The sequence below is a fragment of the Uloborus diversus genome, chromosome 7 (genome assembly GCF_026930045.1).
Source record: "Uloborus diversus isolate 005 chromosome 7, Udiv.v.3.1, whole genome shotgun sequence".
NCBI classification, from domain to species: Eukaryota; Metazoa; Arthropoda; class Arachnida; order Araneae; family Uloboridae; genus Uloborus; species Uloborus diversus.
Window position 1 is genome coordinate 96,855,832 of NC_072737.1, and position 15,033 is coordinate 96,870,864.

At 33.5% G+C, this 15,033-nt stretch overlaps 1 protein-coding gene across 1 annotated transcript in view; it reads right to left on the reverse strand.

Annotated features, from left to right (window-relative positions):
- LOC129225626 (GPI ethanolamine phosphate transferase 1-like) overlaps positions 1–15,033 on the reverse strand; it is a 109,882-nt gene that overhangs the window by 33,426 nt on the left and 61,423 nt on the right. Inside the window, 4 exon segments of the mRNA XM_054860093.1 lie at positions 821–909; positions 13,334–13,426; positions 14,057–14,159; positions 14,485–14,557. Of these exon segments, the coding sequence (XP_054716068.1) occupies positions 821–909; positions 13,334–13,426; positions 14,057–14,159; positions 14,485–14,557 (358 nt within the window).

Consider the following 15,033-nt stretch of genomic DNA (forward strand, 5'->3'; position numbering starts at 1 on the left):
ATGAATTTGCCGATACGTGTACAGTAAACCCCCTCTTAATGCGGATACTAACGGGACAAAATTTTTTGCTCGCAATAGAGGGATGTCTGCAGAACAGGGGTTTAATAATGTTATTCGCCTTGGAATCGGGGAATTAAAAATTGTCCGCATAAGAAGAGGGGTGTCCGCATTTGAGAGGTGTAAATTAGGAGGGGTTTTACTGTACATTGAAAATGTATACCTTTTGTTTCCCAATTATATCTCAACATTATTTTTAAAGCCAAAACAAAGATTATATTTAAAATGTACACAATGAAAGGAAGTAAGAATGGAATCTTTATAGTCTTTATTAATAGAACAAAAGAGCAGGCAAGCATCAACAATTGCTAATGAAAATTATAAATAAAATTCTTTATATTAAATGATTTGTTTCCAAATCATATTTAAACATTTTTTCTACAGTACAAACACAAAAACCTTTGAAAGCAAAATATTGAAAAAAAGTAAGAATAAAATATCTACTAATCTTGAAATGAAGGGGATATCCATGATTGCTGTACTGATAAACTATCAAAAATACTTTTTTTTTTAATTTTAAATATATTTCATCGAACAGAAACAAGTAGTAGTTATAAGATACCTCACTACACATTAACACTCAAACCTGTTTTTGTGCGATTTTTTTATGCGATTTAGCAGTAATTTTTGTTGCCAAAACTATTTTTACTGCTACTCATTAAGTTTTGAAGGATTTTCTCAATGTGGTTCTAATTCACGTCACAAAAACAGGTTTAAGTGTATTATTATTAATTAAAATTCCCGAAAGACTGGTTATACTTACACTAAATTGTAATTTGACTCTCTTCCTATCACTGGCATCAAAGGGAAGACAGACAAAGCAATTGAAGCAATGAACCAAGCAGCACATAGCTTCTAAATAATTGGCAGAGAAAAGAAAAAAAAAACATGAACACCAATTGAAAAATATAAAGTAATAGCTGATAAAGGGCATACTTTTTCACCATAAAGAAAAATTAATATACTGTAGGATTGTCTTAACTTTTGAATATATGATCTCTGTCAGTCAAATATATTGTATTTTACCTAAAAATGCTTATAAAGTTTGACGGGCAGTAAATGATATTTAAAAGCGCCTCAATTTTCACAGTTGAGAGATTTTAGGACTTTTTGGATTTTAATCAAATCAAATACCATTCACTACGGCGACATTTATATGACTTACTTTATAATATTGAAATTTGACTTGACTTATACACTTTTGTGAAAAGCATTGTTATTATCAAATAGCTTTCTGAATAAAATCAGCAGTACCAATCCTGTCTCACATATGGCACCAATCACCTCTTAATATCCTACAATTATTCTTCAATTACATTTCCCCATTTGAATGATTTAGAAGCTCATATAAAATCTTTCAAAAATATTTTTCCATAGGTAATGTCACATTTTAAGGGAGAATGGGGTTCATGAAATTGTGACATTTTGTGACAACGGAGAGAGGGGTTAACAAGAAGTGTGACACTGCATATTTTGGTTGAAATAAAATGTAAGATATATGAGCTAGAGCAATATGTTTATGTAATATAGTGCGACACTTCGTGACAAAGGAGGGGAGTGTTATATTTGTTGAAAAGGAGTTTATCATTTATGGACAGCCTTTATTGTAATAAACTTTTATTTCTCAATTTATCGTCATCTCAGAGCAACAGTAGGATATCTAGTGTTGTTCCTGGGAGTAGATGTCTTAGTGTTGCTCTAAGGCGACGATATGCAAGGAGATCATAGCTAAATGACCCTACTTTAAAGTTATCCAGCGATGAAACTATTGCTAAGAAATTAATGAATTTTTGTATACAATTTTATGAAGGGATGAAAATTTCAGAACAAAAAAAAAATATCGCTACCAGAGGGCATATTTTAAAGGGTTACACATTTATTATACATTTTTACATTTTGGATGGTTTTAAAACAAATCTTGCACCAAACCATGTTTAACAAGATGGCTATCATTTCGGTCTACCAACTGGAATTGTAAGATAGCATGTTCTATATAGACCGGGATCTGAAGGGGGTTGAGCATGCATGGAAAGACTGACGCAATATTATTTCTGATTATTGTTACAGGCACGATGGTGATTATGAAACCACATGTCATCGCCCCCCTGGGTGGTCAACAACCCCAGGGGAGGGGGGAAAGCAGTGGGGGGAGCCCTTTACTAAAATACTCATAACTCGCAAACTTCCAAATCAATTTTTTTTTTCAAATAAAGTCCTAAATATCATTATTCAGTTTGTTAAAACTATTTAAGTACTGTTAACGCGTTGGAAAACAAAATGACAGTAGCAAGCTCAAACACAATTTGCAGTATAGTTCCGGATCTGAAGGGGGGTTTTGAGCATGCATGGAGACCTGACGCAAAATTATTTCTGATTATTGTTACAGGCACTATAATGATTATGAAACCACATGTCGTGCCCCCCCCCCCCCCGGCGGTCGACATCCCTGGGGGAGGGGGAAAGCAGTAGGGGGACGCCGTTTACTAAAATACTCATAACTCGCGAACTATTTGAGATAAAACACTGAAAAATGTGGCAATCGACGCAACAAAACAAGGGCTTCATAAAAGCTAAATATAATTATGGACCTATCTTGGTTGGTTTCTGAGTAAAATTCCATTTTTTGCGAACAAGCAAAATTTTTGAATAAAATGCGCAAAACAAACTTTTTTTGACCAAAATAAATACCAAATTAAAATTGGTTGATTTTTTTTTTTTCAAATAAAGTCCTAAATATCATTATTCAGTTTGTTAAAACTATTTAATACTGTTAACGCGTTGAAAAGCAAAATGACAGTAGCAAGCTCGAACACGATTTGCAGTATAGTTCCGGATCTGAAGGGGGGTTTTGAGCATGCATGGAGACCTGACGCAAAATTATTTCTGATTAATGTCACAGGCACTATAATGATTATGAAACCACATGTCGTCGCCCCCCCCTGGAAGGTCGACAACCCCGGAGGAGGGAGGGAAGTAGTGGGGGAGCCTTTTGCTAAAACTCATAACTCGCGAACTATTTGAAATAAAACACTGAAAATAGTGGCAATCGACGCAACAAAACAAGGGCTTCATAAAAGCTAAATATGACTATGATCACATCTTTGTTAGTTTCTGAGTAAAATTCTATTTTTCACAAACAAGCAAAAATTTTGAATAAAATATGCATTTTTTTCCCCCAAATTATCAAAATTATTTAACTGTTTAGGGAACCAATAAAATCTGAAACATCATTATACAGTTTGTTTAAAATTACTTAATTATTATCAGAGCGTTGAAAAGTGAAATAAAAGCAAGCTCAAAAAGCATTTGAGGTAATTCACAAAAAAAAAAGTTTGCGTAATGTACCTTGAAGACTCGACATAAACCAAAGAAAATTTTGTGGCTCTCCTGTTTTGGCGGTTTTATTTCGTAATATTATCAAAACAATGTCCCAGTTAAGTAATTACTTAATTATTTAACCTTTAACGCATTATAGCTGCTTAGTATGGGTCACAATGACTTTTTAAAAAATTAAAACATGCAAGTTTGCAAGTACGAAGTAATTACGAAAGGATAAACTATCAGGATAACCCTTTTTGCAGATTTTACACCTGAGTTATGAAACATAGTGAGCAAGACTATTGCCACATAAGCAGCATCAAAATTTCAGTGAAACGTTAAAGAAAATGTGAATAGTCTCTTATCCAGAGAAGTCCTGCAATGTCTTCAATAGCGACTGCAAAACAGCAAAAGAAAACAAAAAAAAAAAACATTCAACCTGGGAAACGTTAGCTCAAAAGTGATGTTAGTTTACATCTAAAAATCATTCCCATACAATAAGCCCAATGCTAGGTTAGGTTCATCAGAATGGTTCACTGAAGCAAAGCGAGAGGTCCGATTTCGTGAATGTAATTGAAAATGATACTTCTTGAAGCAAAACTCTAGATGAAGCACCCTATTTTAAGAACAAAGTTCAAGTTATCGATGAAATGACTCTGGTCCATAATGTCCCAAACAATACTTTCAAATGCAGCAAAGATTTTGCAGGTCTCCAAATAAAAAATAATAAAATTTTCTCTCCAATAGTCAAACTACACGAGCGGATCTTAAACACAATCGGTACATCTCACTGTCGTTTTCATAACTTGAAAACCAGAAGTTCAGGAGAGTCCCCTTCGCTTATAAAAAAAATCACTACGTACCAAACCAGTGGTTTTGTGTCATAGCCATTCCTGAAAATAAAAAGAACTTTAAAAGTACATTTCAGTGTATGTAATATGTAACATATCTGTTCCTGCATTGAATCAGCTTTTGGCGTCTGGTAACTCTGAAAGCGAAAATGAATATTATTTAAAATCTGAGAGCCAAGTAATAAATTTCTCTGAAATGCCCGAGTCCAACTAGGACAAAGCACACAACAGACTATCTTCTTGCATATGATTCAGTGCAGAATAGGGGAAAAAGTAGCTAATAGTTTATAGATCAGAAACTAATGAATTCTTATTGACAATCTTTGTTAAAGGACAGAGGTTGCCATTTCATGTGCTGGTGTTGTGGAAAGGAAAAGAGCTTTAGAATGGCATCTATCTTCAGGAGCACTTACAGAAAAAAAACATCTAAAATTTTACAAGCTTTTGATACATTTTCAACAAGTAAAATAGGAACAAAAAAGTATGCTTTCTCTTTACCAAAAAAGTCGGAAACTTTTGTACACTAGATTTATCATTAAAACAATATCTGAGTGCTTCAGAATTTCAACTGTTAGAAGCTGTATTATAAAAAAAATTGTGAAGAAAATAGGTATTTCTTGCGAATGCAACCATTACACAATAATTTCTTGTCATTTCCATCAGAAATAAATATAATATCAGCTCTCTACCATGCTCCTGCAATTCTTTCCAACATGTGCTAAGAAGTATTGCTCAACTGTACTATTGAATCAATTCCTCTATACCTTAGCAGTGCCTTTAGATGTAACCAAGTTTGGGTTTCACTTGAATGAAAATAAAACAATAAAGTCCCACACCTTATGATGCAGCCAGTGTTACCAGAGAGTTTAATTCCACCCTGCGCAGGCAAGAACTGTAAATAATCTTGTAAATGTTTTATTAATAATTTATCTTGCAGTAAATACTGTGCTATTATGGCTAAAGCAAAAACCCATAAACTACAAAATACTCGGAAGAGAACGATTCAACAGAACAATTACAAGTCAACAAAAAAGAGTAGGATCTAGCTTTCAGAATGTCTGATATATTAATGCTTTATGTATGCATATTGATATTCTGCAATTATTTTTTAATACACATTATTTTACTAATTTTATTTAATTAATTTTTTTTGAACTCTAGTGTATAACTTTATATTTATATTCGTTTTCATAAAAGCTCAAAGATGCTTCTCATTTTTTATATTTATTTAGAACATATTATTTCTTGTGTCATTGTTCTTTGTTGGGTAAATTATAAAAAACAATATCCGCAAAACAATACCCGCAATACTCTTTTGTGGAAATTGAAAATATAAATTAATTGAAATAAATAAAAATTATATTTGAATTGAAACTACTGTGGGCCTGGTTCCCTAGTTCCTCTCAAATTTAAAGCAGTATATAACAAAATTAAAGCCATAACTGAATACTTTGCAATTAGAATAAGTTTGTAAACTGAAAAATGAATAGTTCGTCATAAGGATAATAAGGCTATTTTTTTCCTCCTTAGCATACTGCCGTTTTATTCAATGCGTTAACTTAGGCAGTGCTTGCATTTTTTGTTTCACTTTTTAACGCTCACGTTGGTAATACGAGTAATTAAGAAGTTTTAAACAAACTGAATGATGAAGTATCAAATTTTATTGATTCCCTAAAGGGTTAAATAATTTTAAAAAAGAACTTATCTTTGGAAAAAAATCTTTTCGTACTTTATTCAAAATTTTTGCATGGCTGCTAAAAAAGGAATTTTACTTATAAACCAACAAAGATAGAAAAATAAACATATATAGGTTTTTCAAGCCCTTGTTCTGTTGCCTTTTTCGCCACATTTTTAGTGTTTACCTCCTACGGTTCGCGAGTTATGAGTGTTTTAGTAAACGGCGTCCCCCTACTGCTTTCCCCCTCCCCCAGGGATGTCGACCACCGAGGGGGGGGGGGCACGACATGTGGTTTCATAATCATTATAGTGCCTGTAACAATAATCAGAAATAATTTTGCGTCAGGTCTCCATGCATGCTCAAAACCCCCCTTCGGATCCGGAACTATACTGCAAATCGTGTTCGAGCTTGCTACTGTCATTTTGTTTTTCAACCCGTTAACAGTACTTAAATAGTTTTAACAAACTGAATAATGATATTTAGGATTTTATTTGAAAAAAAAAATCAAACAATTTTGATTTGGAATTTATTTTGGTCAACAAAAGTTTGTTTTGCGCATTTTATTCAGAAATTTTGCTTGTTCGCAAAAAATGGAATTTTACTCAGAAACCAACCAAGATAAGTCCATAATTATATTTAGCTTTTATGAAGCCCTCAGAGGCGTAGCTAGACCCGACTTTCGGGGGGGGGGGGTTACTTCTTTTATATATATATATATATACAGTGCTCGATTTCAGGCGGAACGGCGTTCCGGAACCTCTCTCTGTAAAAAAACTAAATTATTTGAAAACAGTTAAAATTCTTTGTCAGTGAGTAGACTCATCCGCCGCGGCGCACGTGCAGTATAGCTTCCTCCCCTCCAGGTTAGAGATAGACTCGTCCGTCTGGCGTCTATTCCCCATTTCGTTCATCACTAGATGCTCAGTTGCTCAGTCGTAGTCCCGTAGTCAGGAGTCCGTGTTGTCCTGTACTGTACTCTACTACGCGCTACCCACTTGCACACACGGTAGTCTTTTATTTATCTCTGTTACGTTACTTAGGTTAGTTGTGTTGAAGTTTATCAATGTATGCGAGTGTGATTGTTGTGAAATAAGATGAACAAAAAGTTAACCGATTTTTTTTTACCCTCGGGTGATACTAAGAGACTTAAGCGAACCATTGATTGTGAAGACAACCTCACGCAACCATCTTCAACGACCTTACAACTGTCAACTAGCACTGAAAAGGTAACCAGTTCAGATTCTGACGAACATCACTCTAAAGAACAAGGACAAAAGGTTGAGTGTAACGACAATGCCTTGCCAGATTGTTGGACTAATTTTCAAAAAACTGATTTTTGCGAAAAATATGACTGGTTGTTAATTAAAAATGGAAAGTTAGGATGCAGTACTTGTAAAGAAGTAGGGATCTTATCTGTTAAGAAAAAAACAGGTATGAAAATTTCAAAAGAATGGGCAAATGTTGAAATAGACAGTTATGGTGACACTAAACAGAAAAAGCAAACGTCTTTAAGGAAAAAGATTTTTGACCACAAAGAGAGTGCTGGTCATAAGGCAGCTGCTGAAATCCTAATCGAAAGTAAAGACGGAAAACTGGAGAAAACTATTTTGAGACAGAACTCTCATGAAAAAGAAATAACGGGGAAAATTTTCCGAACGGCGTACAAGGTTGTTAAAGAAAATCAGTCTTTTAACAATTTTGAAACGGAAGTTGATTTGCAAGAATTAAATGGGATTAACATGGGTCGCATTTTGCACTCAGACAAAGCCTGTGCTAAAATTGCTTTGCATATCAGTAAGGAAATGAAGAAAACCTTTGTAGATGAAATCATTAAGAATGATACAAAACTTGGTTTGATAATTGATGAATCCACGTCCTTAAGTAATAAGTCAAGTTTAATAGTATACGTTCGGTGTTCTTTGCCTAAAACCGGTATGAGTGGCTCCACTAACGTCTTTTTGGATCTAATAGAACTAGATGGCGTTACTGCTAGAGCTGTTTTTGACTCTTTGATGAACTGTCTTCGGTCTAATGGACTATCTGACGTATTTTTAAGTAATAATTTAACAAGCTTAACTTGTGATGGTGCTGCTACTATGATCGGTAAGCACAAAGGCGTTGCAACATTATTTCGTGAGAAATTTCCTTCTGTTATTGTTTGGCACTGTGCAAACCATAGACTTGAGCTGTCAGTGTCAGACGTTATTAAGTCTGTTTCAGAAGTTAATAGGTTTAAATCTTTTATTGACAAACTCTATGTTGTCTATCATGCTTCACCAAAGAACAGCAGGGAACTTCGAAGCTGTGCAACTCTTTTGGATACAGAAATGTTAAAAATTGGAAGAGTCTTGAGCACCCGTTGGGTGGCATCTAGTTTTAGATCTGTGTCAGCTGTTTGGACGTCATATGAAGCATTAGTCGAACACTTTAAAGAAGCTTCAAATGACCCATCTAGAGACAGCAAAGATAAAAGTACTTTTTCCGGACTTCTTAACAAAATCACAGAAACTAATTTCATTCTAGACCTGGGATTGATGGCAGATGCTTTGCAAGAACTTTCAGAACTAAGTGAAGCTTTACAACATCGTAATGCAGATTTGAACTATGCGAACAGAAAATTGCTAATCACAGTTGGTTTATTTGAAGAAAGAAAAACAGTTCCAGGGTCCTACTCAACAATGGCTCAAGAAGCAGTAAACAACTTGTCTTTTTTCGGAGTTCCTCTCCACACAAAAGAAGGGAGATCAGACAATCAGCCGTTGAACCCCAAAATATTTTACAAGGCCCTTAAAACTTCTATTGAAACGAGACTACTTGATGACAAAGATGTTGAGTTAGCTACAACTCTTGAAGTTATGGATACCAAAACCTGGCCGACGAAACTCCCAATAACTTTTGGGGAAAATGAAATGAGGAAACTTGCTTCCAGGTTCAAACTTAACGAAAGACAGTTAATTACAGGTTTACGCGAATATATCTACTCCAGAGAGTTACCAGAAAGCCTCAATCCTGTAAAACAATCAATTGACTCGGTTGCCATTTCATCAAGTGAATGTGAAAGAGGATTCTCTCAGATGAACTTAATAATTACACCGCTGCGATCTTCACTCAACATAAGAACGGTTTCTGGCCTGATGTTTTTGAAAATTAATGGACCTCCTCTTAGACTGTTTGATCCAGAGAAGTATGTTAACTCTTGGCTGGTTTCTGGACACCACTCGGCGCTAGCTGTCAAGAGTAAGGAAAGATCAAGAGAAGGCAAATACGAAGAAAACATGATGAAGTTTTGGAGTATATTTTAAGAACAATTTTTGAAACAGTTATGTTGTATTGTTTTACTGCTTTTCATTATGTTTATTAAAAAGTTTGAGTTCAATAAAATATTTCTTTCTTTTTAACCGAATACTCCCTTTCTTACGTGGTTGGCAGTTTGACTTGTTGATTGACTGTGTTAAAGTGTTGATGTTGCTGACTGAAATTTCTTCTTACTTGATTAGTCAAAATATTTGTTTCAAGCCTTACTTTTTGAACACTAAACTATTGTTGATTGAGAAGTAAAAACAGCCTAAAAATGCGTAATTTTAAACTGAAATTTTGAAAATTTTCCGAGAGCCCCCGGACCCCCCTTTAGCTGGGGGGGGGGGTATGGATACCCCTCAGACCCCCCGGTGTGTCCGCCCTTAACAGAGTTCCGGTACCTCAATTTTTAGAAATCAAGCACTGTATATATATATATATATATATATATATATATATATATATATGTGTGTGTGTGTGTGTACATTTTTTTAGTATTAAAAAAAATAAGAGGGAGGTGAAGCTTACATACCTTGGAATGGAGTGCCCCAATTCCAATACTTGTGTCAAACAAAACAAAAGCAAAGATTTTTTTTTAATGTTATGGAAAATTCAACTTTTTTTTCTTTTCCCTCCATTTAATTTAAAGTGAAATTTTCTAGCAACGGTCTTGTCAAAACCAGTCTATCCAAATCAGGGGGAAAATCAAATATCTGATGAGCGTGTTCCGTTCATTTCAGTGTGACTGCTTAATTTAGAGGCTAACACACATCTACAAAAGCTGGCAACCCTGAAAACTAATAGATACTTCCATTTCCGCCTGTAAACTGGATGTTTGACTTTCAATCTCATCCGTGGTCAGACTATAAAGACTATTTTTACTAACTTGGTTTGCACTAAAAGTATGAAATAAAATAAAAAAAGACTTCTTGAATTATAACCCGCAAAAAAATGAAATTGCTTTTCATATCGTTATATTTATATGTTGCTTTTTATGTATTTACATTTATGCTAATTCTAAAGCAGCTAATAAAATTTGAATGAAAAAAGTTAGGGAAGAAATATAGGCGGTAGAAAGTTATTCGCTCAAATGCATACCATCTGTTCTCCTCTCAAGTCTTTATTTTTAATTTTATTAGCTGCTTTAGAATTTACATAAATATCTATTTAAGAGAGCAACAGCAATTTTCGTGTATTATAAACAGAAGTCTTTTTTATTTTCTACTTTTTAATGTGAACCAAGCTAATAGAAATAATCTAGATTCATTTCATTTTTAAACATTTTATTCATGTAATGCTATGCAGTTTTTCTTTTGAATTAAAATAAAATTACCTTCAGAAGGGTCCGATGGGACTATTGCTGCTTTGCAGACTGTACTTCGTTTTCTTCAGATAACGTTAACTTTCTCTTTTTATAGCAATCCTTTTCGTCATTTTAATTTTCTTTGGGTTTAAAAAAGCTTGTTATCGGTTTTGCTCGCTTCATTATGCAACAACTTTCATTTAGAATGTACTATTTTAACCAGACTGTACGTTTCCAAAAGAATATGCAGTAAATACTGGCTGAAAAATCAATGTGATTGCAATGGATACTCTAGTTAGCAAAGGTCGTTTTGACTATGACCTATGACACACACGAGACCAGACCAACAAAAACCTCTATCGCTTCGAATTCCAGTTATGCTATCATTTTTGAATTCAAAGCCCAATGATCTTTAAAGCAGCAAACAAAAACATTTTCTTCAACTCAGAAACAGAGGAATTGTCTTCAAGAGCTGAGGAGGCATGGAAAAAAGGGAGAAATGCATTCCACGAATAGGCTTTCCAGGAAGATCAACCAAAGGACAGTCGTTTCGCGCACTTTCTTGGCAGAAGAGTAAAGGGGTGAAATTCACAGGCTCGACATGTAAAAAAATGGACATTTCAAGTTCATGGTTAAGGGTCATTCAAGTTAAAAGCCATTTCGCTCTGTTATCTGGATTAGTACTGTTCTTTGGCTGCTCTCTTTCTTAAAATTGTGATTCCTTAGAAAACCGAAATGATTGGAGTGAAAAGAAAGTATAAGTTTTTTTTCAAGTGATGAAAAAAGGAAAATTGTAGAATACTGGCCAAGTTAGATTTGCAACAATTGCTAACCTCAAGAGGATAAATAATGAATCAAAAAAAAAATAAAATCAGGGACCAAAAAGCAATAAAAGACTTCCTTGAAAAAGATATGCTTAAAGTTTCTTTTACTGTCAAAATGATTCCTTAAACTCGCAATAAAGCACTTAATAATGTAATAATAGAATAAATGCCTAACAAAACTAATAAAGAGGAATTTTAATCAAGAGCCCATATTGTCTTTAGTATCGATTTCAAATTTTCACCATCATATTTCAAACTTCTATAAAAAGTTTCTTAAAGCCCCCGTATCTCAAAATCTCTTTATCTCGATTTTTTCTCTTTAATGTGAAATTCGATATATATAGATTCTACTGTATGCAATATTCCCACTGCGTGGCTCATAAAATTAAACATATTTAACAATTTGCAGAATCTATGACAAAGAAAGGCTGCATATACGTACAATATTTAATAAATCAAACTCATTTCTAAAGCGAAGTGTCAAATTTCACTCAATTATCAAAAAATTGTCGCAGCAGAGGAAGGCATCTTTATGCTTGAGGGTCACACATGGAGCAGATTTTCAATGGCATTGGGAAGGGGGGGAGTAAAGTGAATTTTTGACCTTTGTTACTCAGAAAAAAGTAGTTTTGATTTTTTTTCTTTTTCTTCTTTTTTTTCTTTTTTTTCTCTCTTCTTTTTCCCTTTTTTTGAGACTAACGTTTCGGGGGGGGGGGTCGTCCCCAAGCCCCCCCTTAGCTACGCCCCTGGAAACCCTTGTTTTGTTGCGTCGATTGCCACTTTTTTCAGTGTTTTATCTCAAATAGTTCGCCAGTTATGAGTATTTTAGTAAACGGCTCCCCCCACTGCTTTCCCCCTCCCCCGGGGTTGTCGACCACCCAGGGGGGCGATGACATGTGGTTTCATAATCACCATCGTGCCTGTAACAATAATCAGAAATAATATTGCGTCAGCCTTTCCATGCATGCTCAACCCCTTTCAGATCCTGGACTAATAGCTGACCGCAGTATGCTCTGGGAACTGCTACAAGGTAAAGTTATTGGATTATAACAATTTATGAGATGTTTCAAATGCATCCAAAGTTAGAAGTCATACGGATGGAGGTTTGACGATCAAGAAGTAATATATTTCGTTAAAAAGCCTGTGGTGGAGAAATTTTTAACCATTTTTTTTATTCTCTGAAACAAATTCCCTTCATCATGCTGCACAGAAAATTTTGTTACTTAATGAGCAACAGTTTCATGGCTAGAAAATTTTAAAGCACGGAAGTTTAATTAAGGACACTAGTACATGTATCTTTAACTATATTTTTTTAGCAAGTTTTATTTAATTGTTGTATTATTTTGGAACTTTATGTCTCATAAAAAGCAAACTTCATCTTCTTACAATATCACATGATATATCATAAGACTTATTGCAAGCCTTAAAAAAGATCTGTGAAATCTTTAATGCTTTATTAAAGCATCAGCTATGGTTTAGAAGACATGAAGTAGAAAAATTTTTAAATAATGTAAACTACCTCAAATCAAAACCATAAATTTCTCAAAAATATTAAAGGGTAAGGTGTGAATGTATGAAATTAAAAAGTGTAATTATATTTTATAAAACTGAACTTCAACATAACAAGTACTCCCTCCCATTTCCAGAAAATTAAAACCAGCACTTCAAACAATTTGTATATGAGTGAAAAAGGCATTTTGTGGAACAACACAAATTTATCAGAACCTGATGGCACTGGAAAAGATTCTTTCAACAAGAATGCTTTGCTAGAGTAAATTTAAGTTTTATTAGTAATTTTTTTTAACTTAGCCTTTTTTTTCACCATTAGTCACTGCTGAATTTCGACGTTAAAAACTAACAAAAAATTTCAGCTTACACACAAGCAAGCATGGTAAACTGAATTCAAATGTTCTTATGCACTACAGCAAAATTCTTTCAAAATGTTCACTGAAAAATTGAAAATATGCATAAAATTTGAGCTATAATAAACAAATATCTAATATACCTTATGTGGGGACGTGAGAGGTGAAAAAAATGGCCACACAGCAATAGCCCACAAAGTAAATGACATTACTTCTCTTTTGAAAAAAGATAAGACCTAGAATCAAGAAAATAAAAAGCATTTTATGCATCAAAAATATCACTTTATTAGTTATTATTAAAAAAATATATGTTTGTTAAGTTTAAATATGTATCAATTCATTAACTTACAAAATTAAAAACCATTTATCAAATATCTTTAATATTGTAATTTAAATAGATATTTCGCCCCATAATAATCAAAATCATTTCACAACGGAAATTACTTATTTAAATTACACAAATGAAAAAGGATATTAAGCTAAGCTTTTTAAAGAAATTAAAAAATGGATTTAAAGAAACAAAGGCTAAGCTTTTTAAGAAGCAGAACCACCATTGGGGGGGGGGGGGGGGGGGTCAGGAGGAGGCAATTGATCCTCCCTGACTTTGAGAATTTAATGCATTTAGATAAAAAGTGAGCATAATTTTTATTATTTTTCAGTATAATTTGAATTGAATATTTACTTTTTACTCCCCCCCCCCCTCCCCTGGTAAAATTTGAAAAGAGAGACCTGTTAAGTTTGATGTACGTAATAAAATATTTTCAATTCTCTTTTTGAAAACTCACCAGAAAACCCATCCAATTCTGCAACCCCATTGATAAAATGTGACTAAGCAAGGATTTGCATTATAAAATAAGTTATCATACCAGTAATTCCAAGGCAACAAAACTGAGCAGCACTAAACCTATGAACTTGTAGATATTATTCCGCCCTTGTATTTGCAATTTTGCGGATTGAATTAAATCCCATCTAGAAAAAAAAAAAGGTTTTTGAGAGAAATTGAAAAACATATAGGCAAGTTCTGGAAAATATTAATAGATTAATTATATTTTTCACTAATGTGTTTGACACACTTCTCACTAGTATGAATGTCAAATGCTCAAATAAACTAACACATGATAAATTGATATGTTACAAAAATAGGGACATAAGAGTTATTTCAATAAATATAAAGAACCTTTATTTATGCATGCAAAGAATGTATTAAAACTTATAAATCCAAGAAACATTTAAAGACAGGTTACAATCATTGTTCAAGACTCAATGAAATTTCACAATGAGCAAACTAACTTACTTTAATGAAACTAACATCCATAACAGAACAGGTAGTAAGAAGTACATATAATACACAGGTGGAGAGTTCTGAACTGCAAAACCAAGCAAACAGTTTTTGTAAAAACTTATATTAAATATGCAAAACAAAACTATTTAACATTATTAACAAGGAACTTCACAGAAAAAACTTCTGATGTTTATTTAGGAAATTATACTGAATTTTTAAAAGTACACCCCAAATCTGGAACACTCGGCACCATGACCTTCTGGTATTCAGATCCTGACTTAAAAAATAGCTAAAATAATTGTATTGTGTGATGCAAGTTTGCTTACTTTCAAATCAAATTTCTTCTATTTCTTCATCGATCTCAATGAAAAAAACTTAGGTTTGATAGAAAAAGAAGTTTTGCATCGGTATATGATCCACAAAGTTGCTTTTTGTTGCTTTATATGTCAACCAATATAATAAAAAATCCTATTTATACTATAAATAAGTTTGTGTTTTTGCTCAGGATGCTTTCTATTGTATATTCATGAGAAAAAAAATTAAGTATTGTAAACCAAAAAA